Below are 22,727 nucleotides of genomic sequence, written 5' to 3' on the forward strand. Positions count from 1 at the left end.
GTCATTTTCCTTAGAACAGAGTGTTTGACAGGAAACCTGTTGTGCAGATTATGAGAAGCAAGAGTATGATGCATTGGAAAGCTTTTTTTTCCTCCATTAATAGAGGAGTCAGTAACCAGGCACTTGGATTTATCCCATAAGTTAGAAGGCTAAGAGGGCACTTGAGGAGAAATCTTTTCAGAGTGCAAGGAGTCTAGAACCCACTGCCTGAAAGAAAGGTCAAATCAGAAACTATTTTACTATTTAAGCTTGTGTTAGCCTTGGAGGGCTGTGGAGCAAGAGCTGAAAAAATGCAAGTAATGCAGTCAGGCATTTGTTGACGGACATGGACACAATGGCCTCCTCTGTCATAGCTTCTGTGACTCTGAGAGATATTTGTTCATGTCAGATCCTGTGAAATTAAGCACTGCCCTTGAAAATGGAATGAACTAAAGGTCTTTTGTCAGTGTTGGCACCCTGCTGGTTCTGTTGTGTGTAAAACAAGTTTACTTATTGTCAGTCATTCCCCAGTATTATCTTACAAGTTATGCACTTCTGGTTTTACAGTACAGAGCCAAAATAATTTGCAATTTATCCAGCACAATTTGACTAACAACACTGCTTTGCATAGGAGTTTGCACAGTGAGTCACCAAAATCCATCTGGGGCAATGCAAAGCAAAGCAAAGCAAATGTAACTGCTAAAAGAATAATTCTTAGTTGATTACGTTATGGAGAGGGCAACTGCAAATGCTTAAAGCAAAGTGTTGTTTAAAACTGCATTCACGGCAAGATTACCATTGGTAGACAGTTCTTCAATCTATTCACGCTAAACCCACTATCATTCTTGTTAAAGGGCAGTACGGTGGCTCAGCAATTAGCACTGCTGCCTCACAGCTCCAGGGACCCAGGTTCAATTCCACCCTCGGGTGACTGTCTGTGTGGAGTTTGCACATGCCTACCGTGTCTGTGTGGGTTTCCTCCCGCAGTCCAAATATGTGCAAGCTAGGTGGATTGGTCATGCTAAATTGCCCATAGTGTTCAGGGTTGTGTAGATTAGGTGGGTAATACGGGGATGGGTCTGGGCGGGATGCTTGGGAGGGTCGCTGTTGACTTGTTGGACTGAAGGGCCTGTTTCCACACAGTAGGGATTTTATGGTAAAAGTTCTTGCTGACATCCATTGTCAAAGTTTGCACTGTGTGTTAATGTGGAGAGCCCAGTATCCCTGTCACTGAGCCAGGAGGCCCGGATTCAACACCCACCAATCCCAGAGGTGTTTCATTATCTGAGCAGGTTGATTAAAAAGAAACTACTATAAGCTTGGGGCCCTTGTGGTGCAGTGGTAGGAAGCCTCCTACCTCTGGGCCAGGAGGCCTGTGTTCAATCCCTCCTTTCTCCAGAGCAGTGCCACAGAATATCTGCACAGATTGCAGGTCATGAGGGGTGTAGTGGTAGTGTTCCCCACTTCTAAACCAGGGGACCTAGGTTCTAGGTTCATCTGATGTGGAGATGCAAGTCATGAAGACCTGGGTTCAAGTCCCACCAATTCCAGATGTGTGTTGTAACATCCCTTATGACACTGTTTAGCAAAGTAACTAGTGTGTCATTAGGCTGTAGAATGGTATTCAAATTTCTAGCCCTTAATCTGATTTTTTTTTAAATTACAGATCGTCCATGAGGGAATACAGCCAAAAAACAAACATTCCTCAGAGCACAGAAGCACAGAATACCAATTGCAATCAGCTCTCTGTTGTGGGTGGACATGCTTTAAAGGGATTTTGACAGAAACTGGGAGAAGCTTATCCATCTACACTCGTGCCTGGGCTGCTGATCTCCTTAGTGGAGAAACTGTCTGAAAATGAAATAAGAGTTTGAAAAGGGAAAAAGAACAGGAGATCTGAGCTAGTTCGATATCTGTACCATCTTGTACAGTCAACAAGAAACTCGGGTTAAGGACGAAAACCAATAATGACTGGAAGGAGCAGAGGGATCATTAGGAGAGAATTAATAGTGTCAAACTTGAGTTTTTATTCTTGTGAAGATGTTAGAAAGAGTGAATACTGATGGAAGAAATGAGCACTGTAGTTTTCAGGCTCTGGAAAAGGATCAGCAGGAAAGAAAAGTGCGAGATTTTCTGACAAATGACAATCTGCCACTCCTTATTTCTGGAAGGACAGCACATTTCTGATGAGAGAAGTCAAATCAGAGCTCCTTCAGAAGTGTGCAGCTGTACTTCCATTCTGATAGTTTTCTTACAGTGCAGAACTGCTGGGGGAAAGCAAATGACTTCCCCTTTCACAGCAGTCTGCAGGTCAGGAAAAAAGGAAGTGGGTGGGAAGAGGCATGGAGGGAAATCAGGTCCGGAGCGTGGGAGTTTGGGGAGAGCAAAAGAAGGGGTGGAAGTGGATCATGTCCGAAGCAGGAGAAGGAGGGAATGCATCCAAAGCAAGGATGGGCGGTGTCTGGTCTGGGGTTGGGGAAGGAGGTGAGGCAGGTCCCAAGGGGCAGAAGCACATCAGGTCTGGACGGAAAAGGTGGTAGCACATCAGAGAATGGACTAGACAGTAAGTGTGGAGAGTAGTCAGGTTAGGATTTGGGAATTTGTAAATAGTTTGGGGAGAGGTGTAGTTGAGAGTATGTTAGTTAGATATGGAGTTAGCAGTTAATACTCTCACTTTTCTTGAGTAACTGTTTAGCTTCGGCAAACCTTCCAAATTTTCTGGTATAAATTGCTACTTTCAGAGGGTTCCAAGTGTAGGGGAAATTACCCAGCAGAATCTCCAATTTTTGGGACAATTCCTTGAGCATTTGCAATGATGAGAATCCCACAGGGTCCCCATGCACACCTCCCATCTATGCTGGGAGAACAACTATTTGGACAACAATAAGTCTAGGCCAGGGTGACAATAAAGAGACCAGTTCTTTGAGGATCAAGAGATTAAAGTTCAGAATGCAACTCAACACATCAAAATAACAAAACGAGACTGGAAAAGTTGGAAGTTACAGGTTGGTGATCAGATAATGTTAGTATGAAGTCTGGGATCAGTGTGTAAAGGCTCCCTACCTATGTCCAGGTCCTATGATAAAGGGGTATACCAGACCCCAGCATCTGGGGCTCTAGGGACTGTTGGTCTCTAGTATGGGGCATGTCTGCTGTGCTCATAAACGGGGTTGAGGAGCCAGGTCAGGAGTGGCACCTGAGCCTGTAATTTCAGTTTCTGCTCCTGCCTTTACTCCCATCATTCATCAAGATGAGAGGAACATAATTCATGGATATGAAAACGAAAGTAAATTAGGAAAGCAATAGCTTCGTGTTATTACTAGAAACCACAGCCCCGACCCACCCCCAAACTGAGGGGCTTTGGAGTAGTTGCATGATGCATAACTAATATAGATCATCCATAGCGTAGGGGCGTCATGGGGGCTCTGTATTCAGCACTGCTGCCTCACAGTGCCAGAGACCTGGGTTCAATTCCACTCTCAGACAAATGTCTGTATGGGTTTCCTCAGGGTGCTCAGGTTTCGTCCCACAGTCCACAGATGTGCAAGTTAGGTGTGTTGGCCAGGCTACATTGCCCATAGTGTCTAGGGATGTGCACGCTAGGTGGATTAGCCACGGTAAATGCAGTGTTACAGGGACAGAGTGGGGGTGTTGGGTCTGGATTGATGCTGTTGGGGGAGTCAGTATGGACTTGATGGACCGAATGGACTGTTTCCAGTCTGTAGGGTTCTATATCTATTTAATTCTATATATCTGTAACTAAATGTTTATATTACTGTATTTGAAATGGATAAGTGACCTGCAGTTTTAAGCAATGTTGCTTTTTCCCATCAAACAGTCAAAGACGTTAATTGCTAGCCTAGAGAAAGCTGTAGAAAATGACAGCAATAGACCCAACACAGCTTTGCTGCTTATACTAACCTCGTCCCTGGTATTGCTTGATCTCTTGATGTCAGCATACAGTGCTGGTTCACTTGTCCCCTCAGTATTAGGCGCTTTAAATAAAAATAATTGCTGTTGGAATTAATTCTGGCATATCTATTTGTAAAATAAAAATAAGTTTCCTCAAATTTTCTAGTGTCATTCCTTTGCTAAAGGCAACCTTTATCGAAAAGATCAGCAGGTGAGCCTTTTTTGAGTAAAAGGCAAGACAGGAGTGTTTTTTTTAAAAGCAATGCAACAAACATAAGGTTTGGAGTAGATTTGACATATAATATTGGACTAATCTGCCTTTGCTCTCACTGCAAATGTCTAAAATGTTGATATGGCTCCTCAAGATCCCATCCAGTAATACTGGCATGTACTCCCACTTATGCACTGTCATCTGATGGACAGTTGTTCTTGTTGAGTTGTATGCTTCTATGCGATTGTGTATTTCGGCTATTGTTAAAGTGAGAGTCCAAAGCTTGTCCACATGTAAAAAAATGAACACATTGAGATTTTAAAGTCTTCCATTAATTAAAATAAAGCAAAATTTTAAGTGGATAAATTGAATATGTTTTTGAAATGATAATTCGACTGAAAAGCAAAAATTTCCATTATCCCAGAGGGCCATAATCTGAACCCTAGTTAGAAATAGATGAGTGACAGTGAATTTAACCCGAGGGTTAAGCTTGAACATGTAGAGCTTTCATGGTGGAGTCAGCCTCATATGGGAATTTAACTCTCTCCATTGACATCGCTGTACATTACAAACCAACCAACCATCCAGCTGAGCTAACCAACTCCCTAATTGCTCTAGTAATGCTGCTTGGCTGCCCCAAGTTGGGAGGAATAATATGTTCAAGGCATTGGTTTCCTGGGAGTACTTTTCATGGGAGGAATATTGATTGGCCTCATTGCACATCGCATCTCCATTAGCCAACCACCCACCCCCCCCCGGAAAAAAAAAGACAGAAACACAGATAGAGATTTCCAAGATTGGCAGTTCATTCAGACAAATTTCACAAGCACAGTGGTACGCAACATTAGAGAAAGAGTTAATGGAGTATTTTGAAGAGATAAAGCCTCAAACTAAGTATTGCAAGACAGCACCAGTGTACAAGTAAATAGGAGAGAAGATTTAATATATTGAAAACCAATATTTTCTCATCCCAAATTTGGCACTGTAGCGGAGAAATCTGGAGTTATTCAAGTCCTAGAAAAGAATAATTTAGGATTTGATGACAATGTGCTGAACATTCTATCAGTAAAATTTCATTCCAATTATAGTGGAAAAATAGAACAAATCTGTCAAACCATTTCTAATCAGTGTTCATCCTCTAGTTGAATATAATTCTTTCTTTTCACAGTGTCATTGGTATATAGAATTTGTCAGCCCAGAAAGCAGGGCAGTCCATGTCACTGAGTTAATTTAAGGCCAAGTTAGACAGATTTGTGATCAACAAGGAAGCCAAAAGATTATAGAAATGTAACGCTGAGACCACTATCCATCAATCGATTGGTGGACAGTCTTTATGGACTGAATAGCCTACTCCAGTTTCAAACTTATGTTACCATGAGGAACATTCTTAATCCCACGTTTGATTTAATCGCTGTATTTCTTTGCTCTTTTTTTCCCCCTCATTTAATCATTTATCAAATTCTTGAAGCTGACATGAGTGTTCAGTTTCTTTGCTGTCAATGAATCGCCAGAGTTCTATGCCTACTTACATCAAGCCACATATAACTCTGTGCCTAAACAGAATTACTCAGATGCAACTCCCTTGATGAGATTCACTCCAAGGTCTTTGCTTCACTCACTTAACAATTTCAAATGTTTCATTAGCAAAGATTATACTAATCAATTACAAAAGGATGGGCCAGTAGATGCAAACAAGTAGCAGTTGGCATTTAATAGACAATTATGCAAGGTAATACATTTTAACAGAGGAGATTGGGAGAGGCAGAGGCAATGTAGCTTTAACAGAGTTCTAAAGAGTGCAGGAGCATCAAACGTACAGGCTGAAGAACAAGAGAGCTGTTAGCAATCCACATGAAAAAAAGGGATTTGTTCTCCTTGGAGCAAAGTTCTTTTACTGCTGAAGGGTGTCTCATTGACCTTTCATTCACAATTCACAAATTTGACACTCAAGTGATTTTGACATCAGGGTCCCAAAATTAGAACAAATTCATGCCAAATGTAATTCCAGTCTTCTGGAATTAATCAATTTGTGTACAACAATGAGTCTCATGTTCAAATGGGCGCTGTTGTTAGGGACTGATCCCAGTTTAAGAGTTTTAGAATCTGTTTATTCAATACTATCAGCATACAGCTTGAATAGCACTAATTAAGCCTTTAGATTATTGAATCAACCTTCTCATTAAATCAACAGCCATTTGCTTTGATACAAATGTCACACTAAATGTTGACCTGCCATGTGTGTCAGACTTTGACATTTACCTGAAATTTAGATAGTGCAGGATCAGGTATCACAATTTCCATTCTGGGACTCAATTTCAAATCCAGACCACCTAGATTAAGACATAACAAGGTGTAGAGCTGGATGAACACAGCAGGCCAAGCAGCATCAGAGGAGCGGGAAAGCTGATGTTTCTGGCCTCGACCCTTCTTCAGAAATGGGGGAGGAGAAGGGGGATCTGAACTAAATAGGGAGAGAGGGGAAGGTGGATAGAAGATGGATAGAGGAGAAGGTAGGTGGAGGGAGACAGACCGGTCAAAGAGATGGATGTGGAGATGGAGATGGAGCCAGTAAAAGATGGGAGGAGATAGGTCAGTCCAGGGAGGACAGACAGGTCAGGGGGGCAGGATGAGGCTAGTAGTTAGGAGATGGGGGTGGGTCTGGAGTGGGAGGACGGGATAGGTGGGAGGAAGAACAGGTTAGGGAGGTGGAAACGAGCTAAGCTGGTTTTGGGATGCTATAGGGGGAGGGGAGATTTTGAAGCTGGAAGTCCACATTAGTACCATTGAGCTGCAGGGTTCCCAAGCAGAATATGAGGGGCTGTTCCTGCAACCTTTGGGTAGCTGCAGGAGGTCCATGATGGACAAGGTGTCTGCGGAATGGGAGGGGGGAGTTAAAACGGTTCACGACTAGGAGGTGCAGTTGTTTAGCGCGAACTGAGCATAGGTGTTCTGAAAAGCAGTCCCCAAGCCCCCGCTTGGTTTCCCCAATGTACAGGAGGCCACAATGGGAACAGCAGATGCAGTATACCACATTAGCAGACGTGCAGGAGAACATCTGCTTGACATGGAAGGTCTCCTTGGGGCCTAGGATGGGGGTGAAGGGGGGTGGCAGGTGTAGCACTTCCTGCAGTTGCTGGGAAAAGTGTGGGTGTAGTGGGGCTGGAGGGGAGTATGGAGGGACAATGGAGGCACGGAGAGAGTGGTCACTCCGGAAAGCAGATAAGGGTGGGGAGGGAAAATGCCTTTGGGGGTGGGGTCAGATTGTAGATGGCGGAAGTGTCGGAGGATGATGCGTTAGATCTGACGGTTGGTGGGGTGGTACGTGACGACGAGGGGGGATTCTGTTTTGGTTGTTATTGTGGGGAGGAGTTGTGTGAGGAATGAGTTGCGGGAAATACAGGAGACATGGTTGAGCACGTTCTCGATCATGGTCTGGTGGGGTTGGGGGGGGGGGGGGGGTCGCGGAAGAGAAATGTTGATGACTTGTCCATCCTGGGCCTCCTGCAGTGCCACAACGATGCTACCCGAAGGTTGCAAGAACAGCAACTGATATTCTGCTTGGGAACCCTGCAGACCAAGGGTATCAATGTGGACTTCACAAGCTTCAAAAATCTACCCTCCCCCTACTGCATCCCAAAACTAGCCCAGTTCATCCCTGCCTCCGTAACCTGTCCTTCCTCCCACCTATCCCCTCCTCCCACCTCAAGCCCCACCCCCATCTCCTACCTACTAACCTCATCCCTTGACCTGTCCATCCACCCTGGACTGACCTATCCTCTTCCTACCTCCCCACTTGTACTCACCTTTACTGGCTCCATCCCCGCCTCTTTGACCAGTCTCCTCTCTACCTATCTTTTCTATCCATCTTTGATCCACCTCCCCCTCCCTCCCTATTTATTTCAGATCCCCCTGCCCCTCCCCATTTCTGAAGAAGGGTCTCGGTCTGAAACATCAGCCTTCCCGCTCCTCTGATGCTGCTCGGCCTGCTGTGTTAATCCAGCTCCACACCTTGTTATCTTAGATTCTCCAGCATCTGCAGTTCCTGCTATCACCTTGATGAAGTACTGAAGCATGATAAGAGACAATCCTTTCACTTCTAGGGCATGAAATTCTGCTCAGGGAGTCATGTCGTCTCACTCCACCAGTCAACCAAAACTAGATGGAAATTAAAGCCAGAGAAACAAATTTGAATGAATACAATGACCCAATATGACAGAAGCCTATGTCCCAGTTTGTAGTCACTAGTCCTTGGAATTAAACTGCGACCGATGAAGATGACCAATTAAGAGTACCTGCCTTCACTGAGTTTGGAATGTTTCTTCTTCCTCTGCACATAGAATAGTACAAGCAGGACACTGATAAATATGGCAACTGCCGCAATTATTAGGCCAATGTGGAGTTGTCCGACGACGACTTTTCTCTCCTGGCCTGAAAGATTATAATATTTGCACTGTGATATTACAGTTACGAAAAATCAATGTTAAATAAATCTACTTTCAACAATAAAAACAGAAAGCTTAGAGAAAAATGAAAGTTTTTAAAAGAGAACAAAGATCCTTGAAATGCTGCACCCCCAATGAATAACTTAACTAATCATGGGGAATAAGAGTAAGAGTAATTGAAGGAAGTATCAACACAATTTTTAAAAATTTCTAGCGTCAAGCATAAAAATTACTTGCGAATTCCAAAATCCAAAATTGTTAAAGCAAGGTGAAATAATTTAGATGTTTGAAATCTGAAACAGAAGATACTGGAAAACCTGAACAGTTCAGTAGGATCCACAGGGAATGAAGACTGGATGTTACAAAAAGTGGGAGAATGCACTGTTTTCTTGGCCTCCAAACCAGATAAAACATTGGTCAAAAATTGATCAAAGGGAAAAAATAATGTCCTGCAGTGACAACATGCTGCAAAATGGCATCAATGAGGTTGAGACTCTGACTTTGATTGTTCAATGGGAGGAATCCTGTTCTGGAGAGCTGTTGACCAATCCAATTGGTCAAAACCTGTGGCAGTCCTAGCTGTGCCAGAACAGAGTAGTGACTGTTTTACATTGAGCAGAAGGAGGCCATTCAGCCCATCCAGTTTGCTCCACCGTTCAAGTGAGATCGAGTGAGAATCATGGTGCATCAGCCCCAAAAAAGAGAGACAAAATGGAAAAACTCTATCCATGGGTTTCTTTCCTCTTTTCGTAGAATCCCTATAGCGTGGAAGCAGGCCATTTGGACCATTGAGTCTACAACACTTTTCTAAAGAGCACCTCACCCAAACCCAAACCCACACCCCTATTCCCAAAGCTCATCCACCGAGCCTGCAAATCCCAGGATACCCTATCACAGGATACACAATGGGCAATCCACCAAACCTGCACATCATTCGACTTTGGGAGGAAGAAGAGCATATGGAGAAATCCTACTCAGGCACAAGGAGAATGTGCAAACTCCACACAGACAGACAGTCACCTAAGGTTTGAATTGAACTTGGGTCCCTGGTGCTGTAAAGCAGCAGTGTTAACTACTGAGCCACCACACCACCCAATTTATGCTTTGAATTAAAGATCACAAATCCTAAATCTCTGTTTTTCAATCACAAACATGAGGGGCATCACCCTCTCACATTGTACACCCCCTAACCCAGCACTATTCAAAACCTTCTTCAAGCAATTTCAGGTCAGTTGCTTATCATTTTCTCCCGGCTCTTATGGTGCTACTGGATTGCTGGAGTTCAGAAAAGGTTAGTAAAGGCTGGGAGTGGTACTGGGTGTTGGTTGCTACAGGGTGGCCAAGTGCTCCACTCGATCTCAATCATCAATTCTATATTTGCAAATTATCGAAGGCTGAAGCAACTCCAGAGAGAGACAGAGGCAGAAAAATGGTTTCAAAAAATTCCAGCTACTTGGATTAGGGAGGATCACGGCAGAAGGTCTTTCCCCACCAGGCTTCTTCGGGAAATATTTTTGGAACAGTGTGCTTGGCGGCAGCACGCGCCCATGTCCATGGTCACAAAATTGTGCCACTTGAACAAAAAAAAACTTACAGCCACAGTGAGGGAGTCAATGGTTGTCAAGGTGAATGAGACCCTGACATTTTTGCTAAAAAACATTCTTCCAGGCTGGGTAGCTGATGTAGCCAACATCTCAATGTCGTTCTGCTCTGAGATCAGAAGAACGTAATTCATTGACCTCGCTGACGGAGAGAGGAGCAAAGAGGAAGACATATGTGGTTTTGCAAAGGACTATCATCCGCACACATACACACACACACACACACACGTGGCCCTGTGGAGACTGCAGATCAGTGCTGAGATGTAGAAAAATCTGTGATATTTTGAGGTGACAGTGTCCAACACATCATGCTGGTGATTGACTGTTGTTTCTTAACAGTCACAATTGTTTCATTTTGTGTCAGCACACTGTTCCAGGGATCTCAATCGAATTGTTCCAAGACACTATCACCACCAATTCACAATGAAAGTGTTCATTCAGGAACAAGGGGAATGGCCAGCAGTCTCATAACGTAAGCCTCGTGTTGACACAGCAGGTCACTGAAAGTGTTAAAATAATCGTTACGCTGTATTGCTCCAGTAAACTGTCAGAATGCCTACATCACTGAAAGCCAGCATTTTGCTTACTGAGGCAAAGGCAGCAAGACATGGGCAATATCCACGGTCAGAAAAGTGACAAGTAACATTCACACCTCACATATGCTTACCAACAACAATCTCCAGCAAGACAGAATCCAATATTCAGTGATATTGCAATTGCTGCATCCCACATGATCCATATTCTAGGGGTTATCATTGACTAGAAACTGAACTGGACCTGTCATATAAGTACTATGGCTAGGAGAGCAGGTGAGAGGCTAGAAATCAGCAGCAAGTGACTTCAGACCCAGCACAACGTGTGATACTTTCTCCTGGTTGTACAGAGCCCTGTGACATCCTGGATTCAGCAAATGGCAAATTGAGAGACGTTAGTGACATCAATTTCTCCACCATGGAAGAATGTGCTGCCAAAAGAAATTCAGGGCTTCATCTACCTTGAAAGGCACTGACATTCTCACTATAGCTGTAGGTATTGTCAAAGGAAGTGGCAAGTCCAATTGAGTTTCTGGAGTGTGAATTTCAGTGATGGTAACCATTGGATGTCAAGGGGCAATGGTTAGATTGTCTCTTATTGGTGATGGTTGGTGCCTGGCATTTGTGTGGCTCAAATTGCTTGCCACTTGCCAGCCCAAGCTGGATATTTGTCCAGATCTTGCTGCATTTCTGGAGGACAGAAATAGTGGAGCATAATGCCATCATTGGCAAACATCCCCCACTTCTGACCTTACGATGGAGTGAAGATCATTGGTGAAGCAGCTGAAGATGGTTGGGCTTAAGATATTGATAACAGAGTGTGGAGCTGGAGGGACACAGCAGGCCAGGCACCAGAGGAGCAGCAAAGTTAACATTTTGGGTCAGGACCATTGTTCTGAAGAAGGGTCCCAAACCGAAACGTCAACTTTCCTGCTCTTCTGATGCGGCTGGTCTGCGTTGTTCCTCCAGCTCCACACTGTTAGCTCGGACAACAAAATCTGCAGTCCTTGCTATCTCTGGGCTTAAGACACTACCTCAAGGAGCTCCTTAAGAGATGCCCTGCAATTGGGATGACTGACGTCCATCAGCTACAACCATCTTTTTACGTGTCAGATATAACTCCAAACAGTGGAGATTTTGCCCCCCACTACCCACTGAATCCAGTTTTACTCAGATGATGCCACACTCAGTCAAATGCAGCCTAGATGTCCAGGGCTGGCACTTCATCTTACCTCTGGAATTCAGTTCTTTTGTCCATGTTTGAACCAAGGCTGGAGCAGATTAGCCCTGGTGGAACCCAAACTGGGTGTCACTGAGCACGTTATTGCTGAGCAGGTGCTGATTGATAGTACTGTTCCATCACTTTACCGATGATGGAGAGTAATGATGGGGTGGTAATTGACTGTGTTGGATTTATCCAGCTTTTTATGTACAAGATATATACGTGGGCAATTTTTCACATTGTTGGGTAGATGCCAGTGTTGTAACTGTACCAGAAGCGCTTGACAGAGGAAGTAGCAAGGTTTATATGCACAAATTTTCAGTCCTAATGGCAGAATGAAAGGGCCAGCTGCCTTTGCAATGTCTTGTGTCTCCAACCATTTCTTAACAGAGTGAAGCAAATTGGCTGAAGACTGTATCTATAATATGGGAACCACTGGAAGAGGCCAAGATTAATTATCCACTTAGCACTTCTGGCTGACGATTGCTGCAAACCAAATCAGTAGTCCCAACTTGAATCTTCAGTGGGATAATTGTAGTCCAGCTCATTCTGTTCCTGCACTCTTTTACAACTGTACACTGGGTTTTAAGGAGCCCTCCAGTATTGCTCAGAGTTATCATTTACAGCAGCCTCCTATCACCCCGACTGTAATTTAATTGTTATCCAGATGGCGCACGCAGTCATTAATGAAGCCATTGTCTGACTGCGTAATTATAATATCGTATATTTTATGAAGAAGGCTAATTTGACAATTTAAATAATAGATGCGGTGTGTAATATCACTGCCAGGAAACACATGACTCTCCCTGTTAAGGCACTGCAAGCCAAAAGCAGACAGACTGGTTTATTATCTCAGTGATAACGACAAAGGGAGCCATTTATAATTAGATTACCCCTTTAGGCAGCACAATGGATTTTCAAAGACATGAGAATCGAAAGCTTTTGAGGCCGCGAGCAGAGAATTGAAATAAACTCCCATTGGGGATCCCTGCATTGCTGACCAAATCACAGAATTGTGAGGAGGCCACCTGGCCCTTGGTAACTGAACTCAAAATGCTGACATTGTTCTGTGAAACAGTGACCCAAAAGACTGACATGCTATCCATTTTAATTTTGGAACTGTACAAATCCGTCAGACTCCATTGTACAATCAGAACTCCCAGGAACATCTCAGAGACAACATCCACAGACAGGAGAGTGAACCTGTCATCCTTATCTGGTCTGGTAGACCGTGTCATTGACTCTTTTCTACCTTCTGAAGTCAGTCAACTGCAAAGGCAATTTGGGATGAGCAACAGAGAGAGTCTAGATTTATACAGTACGGAAACAGACCCTTCGGTTCGACTCGCCCGTGCTGACCAGATGTCCTAAATTAATCTAGTCTCATTTGCCAGTGTTTGGCGCATATCCCCCTGAACGCTTCCTATTCATATATCCATCCACATGCCTTTTAAATGTTGTAATTGTACCAGACTCCACCACTTCCTTTGGCAGCTCATTCCATTCACGCACCAGCCTCTGCGTGAAAAAGTTGCCCCTCACGTTCCTTTAAAATCTTTCCACTCTCACCTTGAACCTATGCCCTCTAGTTGTTCCCCTACCCTGGGGAAAAAAAAACTTGACTATTCACCGTCTCCAAGGCCCTTGTGACTTTTTAAGCTTTTATAAGGTCACCCTTCAGCCTCCGACGCTCCAGGGAAAATAGCCCCAGACTATTCAGCCTCTCCCGATTGCTCAAACCCTCCAAGCCTGGCAGCATCCTTTCTCCGGCACTGCTCGTCCCATAAAAGAAAGAAGAGGAGGAAAACACAGAACAACTGAGGAACAAGAACCCTCTGTCCCTCAAAGAAATATATTTCTATATATTAATTGTACCAAATGTTAAAGATTTGTAACTGTATTTTTGTTTAATAACTTTCAGCAATAATTGTGTAATAAATTAACACTAACTCTGGTTTGGAGTTAAAGCTTTGTTACTGACCATTTTTTAAAACCCAGAACACTCAAAAAGCTGAAAAGCAAGTATACGACTTAGATGAATTCCTGTTCACTTCATGTGTGCACAATTTAGACTACCGAACCTGACTCATCTGCAGATGGGGCAAAATGGAAAGAGGTGACAAATCAACTGCGGAAGATTTATGCTTGGATTCTGCCAATGCTTCTAGACAGGAAACAGACTTGACAACACTGAACGGTTAGTCAGCCGCTGAGCCATACATCTGCAAGCGTCATTTAAGATGAAAGAAATAGCACAAACCTTGCTTGCAGTGCGGTTCAAGTGTGATCATGCATGTAGCCTCACTAACAGGGTTTTTCACTGTGCAGTTATAGGCTCTGTTGGTAGAGTTTGGGTAAACGAGCAATTGCAGCCTTCTGCCATCATGGGTCACACTCTGCAATTTGTCAGTTCTAACCTCCTCTCCTCCAGTCCACCAGCTGTAGGTCAAGTCACTGCCGTTTTCCACTGAACATTTCAGGCTAACATTACAGGTCTCATTGAACAGCATATCGGTGACCTCTATCGACGGTATTGATACAGGCTCTGTTAAGGAAAAATGTAAAATTAACAATTGTAGAATTGCAATATATAACCAGGTGCTGAAGCATTTTGGAGAGGGAAATTCCCAGTTACCATAGCGCCATAGTTTGATCATCTTGACAGCGTCAGTGAAATATTTCCCCTGCCTTCTTTCCAAAGATGACTTAAGTTTCGTACACCTTTCAAATCATAATACAGGATAGGCTCAAGAGATTGGCTAAAGTTACTGCAGATGCTTGAAATCTGAAACTAACACAGAATGATAGAGAAACTCATCAGGTCTGGTATTAATCAGTGGAAGGAGAATCAGAGTTAAATGTTTCAAGTCCCATATGACTCTTCGTCAGAACCTTAAAATTATTAACAAAAAAAGAGATGTACCACACTGAAAGTGTTAACCCTATTTCTCTCTCCACTCATGCTGACAGACTTGCTGAGGTTTCTCTAGCACTTTCTGTATTCGTTTCAATAAATTGTTTTAGCCGGTATCATTCAGATCAGAAACTGGATCTTCCTGATTCCTTCAACAGCATCACAAATACAGGAGACTTCAGGGATGAGCAAAAAAATGCTGGTCTTTCCAACAAAGGTGCTTCCCATGAAAGACTAAAATGAATTGGTTCATAACCCTTATGCAGCCAAGAAACACTTAGAAAGTGTTAGCAGTGTTCCAGGATGAGCACTATATTTTCTCAAGACCAACCAAAGACAAGCAATAAATGTTCATTTAGAATCACCAATGCGTGGAAGCAGGCCATGTGGCCCATTGAGTCCACAACAGCAGCCCACCCAGACCCAACACCTGCCCTATCCTATCCCAGAAACCCTGCATTTTCCATGGCTCATCCACTTGACCTGCACATCCCAAGACACCATGGGCAATTTAGCATGGTCAATCCACCTAATCTGCACACTGTTGGACTGTAGAAGGAAACCAGAGCACCAGAGGAAACCCTGCAGACACAGGGATGTGTGTGCAAACTCCACACAGTCACCCAAGGCTGGGGTAAAACCCCAATCTCTGGCACAGTGAGCCAGCAATACTGACCACTGAGCCACCATGCCACCCCCAAAGTGATGAATGAAAGCCTCTGCCTTGCCACAATGATAAGTGGATTACGTATATCAGGAATTAAAAAGAGCATCTCTCTTTGCATTGCACACTGTACAACATTCCTTGATATTTTGCCGACTTACGTTTTCTTTTATTCATGACAATGACAACTTGCATTTATTTAGCACCTTTAAATGCAGTGAAACACCCAAGTGCTCGATAGAAAGTGCTTTCTTTATAGAGAAAATTTTAGACTTTAATTTGATTAACTGGAACCAAAAACTGGCGTGACAGCGTAATGTTGGGAACGGTCATCCGAAAGCCTTAGTCAGTGACCTGGTGACCAGCTTAAATAAATAAGTGGGCATTAGTCAATAGTACTCAGCACTTTGAAATGACTGCATTGTCATAACAAATCATTTGATTCATGGACACTCTTTAGTGAAAGAAATGTAACGTCATTTTCTGGTCTGCCTGTGTGAGACTCAGGACCTACACAGTTTCTTTGACTCAACTGCCATCAGAAATGACCAGTTAGATTCCAGAAAGTGATCTAGCCAAGGCCAGTAAAGTTCAGGTAACAAAATTCTGGCCGTGCCAGAACACTCCTCCTATAATTGAAAGAAAAGGCAAGTTTTATGGAGGGTCATCAAGGATCTGCCTCATATTTTGTTGTAAAAGTTATATCGGCAACAGTACATGAATTATTTAAAGTAAAGGTACCATACACTCGCAGTTCCATGAGTTCTGCATGAACAACCTGTTCTGATCTTGCATTAACTTCATACCAGCCTTGGTCACTTTTTGTCAGGCTCTTTATTTCCAGACTGTAGTCGGAAAGGTTTAAACGGACCCTTTGTCTAAAATCATCGCTGCATTTTGCTGGATTGTTCTGGGATTTTGTACAGATTTGATTTTTTTTCCCAGCGTCTGAGCTTCTGAAGTCCCAAGTAAGTATCAAAGGGTCTGCAAATGGAATATGCACTGGTAAAGAAAAAGACTGCCCGAGGCTTCCATTCAGCAAGCGTGAAGAGGCTATATTCCCATCAGCCAGTCCGAGACCTAGGGAGCAGAAAAATAAACTATAAGGGTCTTCATTTTTGGTTAGTTTGTATTTATCACCTTGCTACACATTGTATCCTCCAGTAATTTAAGTGCAAAGCATTTTGTAGAGCATCCTTCATGACGAAGTGGGTGCTGTTGACAAGATCCCATAAATGTTGCTCCTCACCATGATTATTATAACAAGACAAAATAAGTCAGTCAGAACCTTATCTGTTCCCTGTTTGAGTTTATTCATCAGCTCAACTCATATGCACAGGCGCCAATATAGCATTAATTAGAAGCCTCGCTCTGAAGTCAGATAAATCTGCAGTGAGAGAGTTTCACTCATAAATCACTGTACTGCTACCATCAACCCACAGCAAAGCCAAAAGCATGGAATAAAGGATCATTTACAATTAAGTAGCGCCTTTCACAATCATCTAATGCACTTTACAGTCAGTAAAGTACTCTGTAAGCATAGTCACCCTGTTATGTAGGAAATACAGCATGTCTGTTTTCGTACACAATGAAAACAATGAGCTGATAACCAAACAATGAATTTAATGATGTAGGTTGAAGGAAAATATTGGTCGAGATAAAGGAAAATTCCGCTGCTCCCCATCCAAATAGCCAAGAACATCTTTCACAACTATCCAAGGGAGCAGACTTTGTAAAATTCATTAATGGGATAAGGGCATCACTAGCTCGGCAGCATTTATTGCCCTGAGGGCAGTTTGGAGTCAAAAACATTGAGAGTCTAGAGTCACATGTAAGCCAGACAGGGTAAGGATGGCAGTTTTCTTCCCTAAAGGCCATTTGTGAACCAGGTGTTTTTCTGACAATGGATTCATGGTCACCATTAGCTTCTCAATTCCAGATATTTTGTTGAATTCAAATTACACCATCTGCTGTAGCAGGATTCAAATCTGGGTCTCTGGGCTAACAGTTCAGCGATAATACAAACAGGACCTGAGTTTAACGAGTACAATGAAGTCACCATAATCCCAGCATGCTATTAGCTATCTGAATCCAGAGAGTGTCCGAATAGCCAAAGGCAGGTGAAGGCAGTTTGATCCAGGAATCAGGGACATTCCAGCTCCAGGAAGTTTGTCTCACCAAAGCCTCGAAATTGGACGCCAAACCCTGAACATTCCAAACTTCCTATGACCTACTCTGAGAGCCTTGGCCTCAATCCAAGGACTGTAATTTCTTGAGAGAGGTCTCCAAACCCAGACTTTCCTCCACTCCTCCCCACCTCACACCCAATCCCCATCCGACCTCTGTGCAAACCCTAGACAATAAAGTGTGGAGCTGGATAAGCACAGCAGGCCAAACAGCACCCCAGGAGGACAAAAGCTGATGTTTCGGGCCTAGACCCTTCATCAGAAATGGGGGATGGGGAAGAGGGTTCTGAAACAAATAGGGAGAGGGGGGAGGTGGATCGAAGGTGGATAGAGGAGAAGATAGGAGGAGAGGAGACAGACAAGTTAAAGGGGCGGGGATGGAGCCAGTAGAGGTGAGTATAGGTGGGGAGGTAGGGAGGGGATATGTCAGTCCGGGGAGGATGGACAGATCAAGGGGGCGGGATGAGGTTAGGAAGTAGGGAACGGAGGTGCGGCTTGAGGTGGGAGGAGGGGATAGGTGAGAGGAAGAACAGGTTAGGGAGGCGGGGATGAGGTGGGCTGGTTTTGGGATGCAGTGGTGGTGGGGGGGGGGGGGGGGGGTGGTGTGGGAGGAGATTTTGAAGCTGGTGAAATCCACATTGATACCATTGGGCTGCAGGGTTCCCAAGCAGAATAGGAGTTGCTGTTCCTGCAACCTTCCGGTGGCATCATTGTGGCACTGCAGGAGGCCCTTGATGGACATGTCATCTAAAGAATGGGAGGGGGAGTTGAAATGGTTCGCGACTGGGGAGGTGCAGTTGTTTAGTGCGAACCCAGCATAAGTGTTCCGCAAAGCGGTCCCCAAGCCTCCGCTTGGTTTCTCCAATGTAGAGGAAGCCACACCGGGTACATTGGATGCAGTATACCACATTGGCAGATGTGCAGGTGAACCTCTGCTTAATGTGGAATGTCATCTTGGGGCCTGGGATAGGGGTGAGGGAGGAGGTGTAGGGGCAAGTGTAGCATTTCCTGCGGTTGCAGGGGAAGGTACCGGGTGTGGTGGGGTTGGACGGGAGTGTGCACCGGTCCGCGACAAACAACTTCACCTCCCAGTCACAAACCATTTCAACTCCCCCTCCCATTCTTTAGATGACATGTCCACCCTGGGCCTCCTGCAGTGCCATAATGATGCCACCCGAAGGTTGCAGGAACAGCAACTCATTTTCCACTTGGGAACCCTGCAGCCTAATGGTATCAATGTGGATTTCACAAGCTTCAAAATATCCCCTTCCCCCACAGCATCTCACAACCAGCCCAGCTCGTCCCCTCCCCCCACTGCATCCCAAAACCAGCCCAACTCGTCTCCACCTCCCTAACCTGTTCTTCCTCTCACCTATCCCTTTCTCCCACCTCAAGCCACACCTCCATTCCCCACCTCCTAACCTCATCCCACTCCCTTGGCCTGTCCATCCTCCCCGAACTGACCTATCCCCTCCCTACCTATACGCACCTCTACAGGCTCAATCCCCGCCGCTTTAACTTGTCTGTCTCCTCTATCCATCTTCGGTCCACCTCCCCCTCTCTCCCTATTTATTTCAGAACCCTCTCCCCATCCCCCTTTTCTGATGAAGGGCCTAGGCCTGAAAAGTTGGCTTTTGTGCTCCTAAGATGTTGCTTGGCCTGCTGTGTTCATCCAGCTTCACACCTTGTTACCTCGGATTCTCCAGCATCTGCAGTTCCCATTATCCCTGTACAAACGCTTTCAAGTTTTATCCTCAAACACGCCCCACCCTTCCTCAGCTACCCCACCACCCTCAGGGGCCTCGCTCCTTTGCTACCCTCCTGCCCTTGGTGTCAAAGGCCTGCATGCCCATTGGCTGATCAATCTTACTGACTGTGAAAGCAAAACTGAAACGTTCATCAGCCAAAAGACAAATCAAAGAACCGTGGCTGCTGGAAATCCGAAACACAAGCAGAAACTGCTGGAGAAACTCAGCAAGTCAGACACCGTCTGTGGACAGAAAGCAGAGTTAATGTTTCAGATCCAGTGACCTTTCTTCATCAGATCCTGCACTAACTTATTCCAGTCTCACATCCTCAATCCAGTCCCTCCCTCACCTCTGTTGCCCTTAACTGGTCAGAGCTACATGTGACTCCTAACACCTTCTGAGCAACAAGTGATAGAAACAAAACACCCAGTGTGGACAGAATCTCCCATATCCTATTGATGTACAAAAACAGCTTTGTCCTTCAGATGAATTAAATATCAATGGCTACAAATGAGCAGCATCTTCTAAAAATAAATTCTATCACAGGCTACAGAGTAGGTAAATTGGATAAACTATGAATGATTGAAAATGAAATTCGTTATTTGAGGCCTCACAGTGGCCTCAAAATACAGATACCACATTAATTATTTAATACAGTGTTACAACGTAGACAAATAAGCAAAAGATAGTAAATTTAAGCATAAGACTTAGAGAATAGCAGATGAGATGACTGACCAACTTAATTGTTTTTTTCAACATGTCAATTCAAAAGGACAGTTTTGCCTGCTGAAAAAACCTGTTTTTGACTTCTTTGACTTTCAGGCTTTCGTGCATGTGGGTGTAACCTTTCTGTAAATATTTGAATCCAGGTGGTGCTGGGAACAGCAGTATCCAATATTAAAGTCCTCATAATTATACTATTATACTGTACAGCAGGTATTTCCGTTTGCTTATCCCATACTTTGATCCAAGACTCAAACTGAATAAAGGTGGCATATTAAAAGCAAACATCTGCCCATGTTTTCAACAACTATTTCAGCCAAAACATTTTTGCGTTTCAAAAGAAATGGTGCAATGTATTTGCGCTGAAATGTTTCCTCCCAGCCTTTGAGGAACTACGTGATTTTAACAGATGTATCTAATTCAGCCAACACCAGTTCTTACACAGTGTAAGTTGCAGCCTTGGTCGCGACCTGAAGTTACGGAGATGTGGCTTTCCTTACAAAGCCCTTACATTTTGATCTGCACGTAGACACCGATTCCAGTAGTAACTAAAGAAGGAACTGTTGTAATGTTGCAAACAGTGAAATGGCGGAAAGAAACTGAGTGTTTGTACAGAGCTCTGCAGAGTTAGCAAAAGCAGACTATGGCCTTCTGAAGGGGTCGTGTCCATTTCATCTGGCTACACGATGCACTTCAGCAATTCACCAATTCACTCAGACAGCACCTTCCAAACCCACAACCATTTCCATCCAGAGGGACAGCACAACAGCAAATACATAGGAACAGCACCACCTTCAAGTTCCCTTTCAAGCCTCTCACTATCCTGACTTGGAAATATATCACCATTCCTTTACAGTCACTGGGTCAAAATCCCAGGACTCCCTCCCTACCGGCATTGTGGGTGAACCTACAGCAGGTGGCCTGCAGCACTTCAAGAAGGCAACTCATCACCACCTTCTCAAAGGCAACTATGGGCAGGCAATAAACACCAGCCGAACAGCGACACCCACATCCCACAAATGAATAGTGGGACAAAATTCCGGCTGCTTGTCACATATTGATACCATGAACAGAATTTTGATTGCTTTTCCTTATCTCTATCAAGTGCCTGTTCTTGTGCTATCCTTTGGAGAGAACTCTAGATGATTAAATGCTTTAACTGATCTGGTGTGGTGTGTTTAGATGAAGCAACAGACTGTGCCAGTTCCTGAAGTATTATCACCACTTACCCCAGAGGTGAAGGAAAGTAACAAGTAACTTGCAGTTTGGTCACTGCACTATAGGAAGAGCATGATTGCACTAGAAAGAATGCTGAGGAAATTCACCAGGATGTTGCTGATTGAAGTGATTCAGCTATAAAGAGAGGCTATATCTCCTTCCCAAAATCCACAAACCTGCCTGCCCTGGTCGACCCATCGTCTCAGCCTGCTCCTGCCCCACCGAACTCATCTCCACCTATCTGGACTCCATTTTCTCCCCTTTGGTCCAGGCACTCCCTACCTATGTCCGTGACACCACCCACACCCTCCACCTCCTCCAGGACTTCCAATTCCCTGGCCCCCAACACCTCATATTCACCATGGACGTCCAGTCCCTGTACACCTGCATTCCGCATGGAGATGGCCTCAAGGCCCTCCGCTTCTTCCTGTCCCGCAGGCCCGACCAGGCCCCCTCCACCGACACTCTCATCCGCCTAGCGGAACTCGTCCTCACACTCAACAACTTCTCTTTTGACTCCTCCCACTTCCTACAGACTAAGGGGGTGGCCATGGGCACCCGCATGGGCCCCAGCTATGCCTGCCTCTTTGTAGGTTACGTGGAACAGTCCATCTTCCGCACCTACACAGGCCCCAAACCCCACCTCTTCCTCCGGTACATTGATGACTGTATCGGCGCCGCCTCTTGCTCCCCAGAGGAGCTCGAACAGTTCATCCACTTCACCAACACCTTCCACCCCAACCTTCAGTTCACCTGGGCCATCTCCAGCACATCCCTCACCTTCCTGGACCTCTCAGTCTCCATCTCAGGCAACCAGCTTGTAACTGATGTCCATTTCAAGCCCACCAACTCCCACAGCTACCTAGAATACACCTCCTCCCACCCACCCTCCTGCAAAAATTCCATCCCCTATTCCCAATTCCTCCGCCTCCGCCACATCTGCTCCCACGATAAGACATTCCACTCCCGCACATCCCAGATGTCCAAGTTCTTTAAGGACCGCAACTTCCCCCCCACGGTGATTGAGAACGCCCTTGACCGCGTCTCCCGCATTTCCCGCGACACATCCCTCACACCCCGCCCCCGCCACAACCGCCCCAAGAGGATCCCCCTCGTTCTCACACACCACCCTACCAACCTCCGGATACAACGCATTATCCTCCGACACTTCCGCCATTTACAATCCGACCCCACCACCCAAGACATTTTTCCATCCCCACCCCTGTCTGCTTTCCGGAGAGACCACTCTCTCCGTGACTCCCTTGTTCGCTCCACACTGCCCTCCAACCCCACCACACCCGGCACCTTCCCCTGCAACCGCAGGAAATGCTACACTTGTCCCCACACCTCCTCCCTCACCCCCATCCCAGGCCC

General features: G+C 44.9%; 2 protein-coding genes across 8 annotated transcripts in view; one reads left to right on the top strand and one right to left on the bottom strand.

The window, feature by feature from the left end:
* The window catches only part of LOC125446630 (RNA-binding protein 4B-like), a 135,948-nt gene that overhangs the window by 103,887 nt on the left and 9,334 nt on the right, over positions 1-22,727 (top strand). For 2 of the 5 annotated variants that reach the window (XM_059639579.1, XM_048520348.2), the window contains one exon: positions 1,646-1,765. The exons of 1 other annotated variant lie outside the window; for it this stretch is intronic. In XM_059639579.1, the coding sequence (XP_059495562.1) occupies positions 1,646-1,656 (11 nt within the window). In that variant the 3' untranslated portion in view covers positions 1,657-1,765. Of the gene's footprint in view, positions 1-1,645; positions 4,404-22,727 lie in introns of those variants that run through there. 2 more of the 5 variants (XR_009442919.1, XM_059639577.1) reach the window with 2 other exon arrangements.
* LOC125446632 (SLAM family member 5-like) overlaps positions 1-22,727 on the bottom strand; it is a 47,257-nt gene that overhangs the window by 4,670 nt on the left and 19,860 nt on the right. For 2 of the 3 annotated variants that reach the window (XM_048520349.2, XM_048520351.2), the window contains 4 exons: positions 16,220-16,558; positions 14,161-14,445; positions 8,399-8,530; positions 3,901-3,974 (listed from right to left, as the gene is read on the bottom strand). In XM_048520349.2, the coding sequence (XP_048376306.2) occupies positions 3,901-3,974; positions 8,399-8,530; positions 14,161-14,445; positions 16,220-16,558 (830 nt within the window). The remainder of the gene's footprint in view (positions 1-3,900; positions 3,975-8,398; positions 8,531-14,160; positions 14,446-16,219; positions 16,559-22,727) is intronic. The other variant, XM_048520350.2, reaches the window with a different exon arrangement.

The sequence above is a fragment of the Stegostoma tigrinum genome, chromosome 34, assembly GCF_030684315.1.
Source record: "Stegostoma tigrinum isolate sSteTig4 chromosome 34, sSteTig4.hap1, whole genome shotgun sequence".
Classification (NCBI taxonomy): Eukaryota; Metazoa; Chordata; class Chondrichthyes; order Orectolobiformes; family Stegostomatidae; genus Stegostoma; species Stegostoma tigrinum.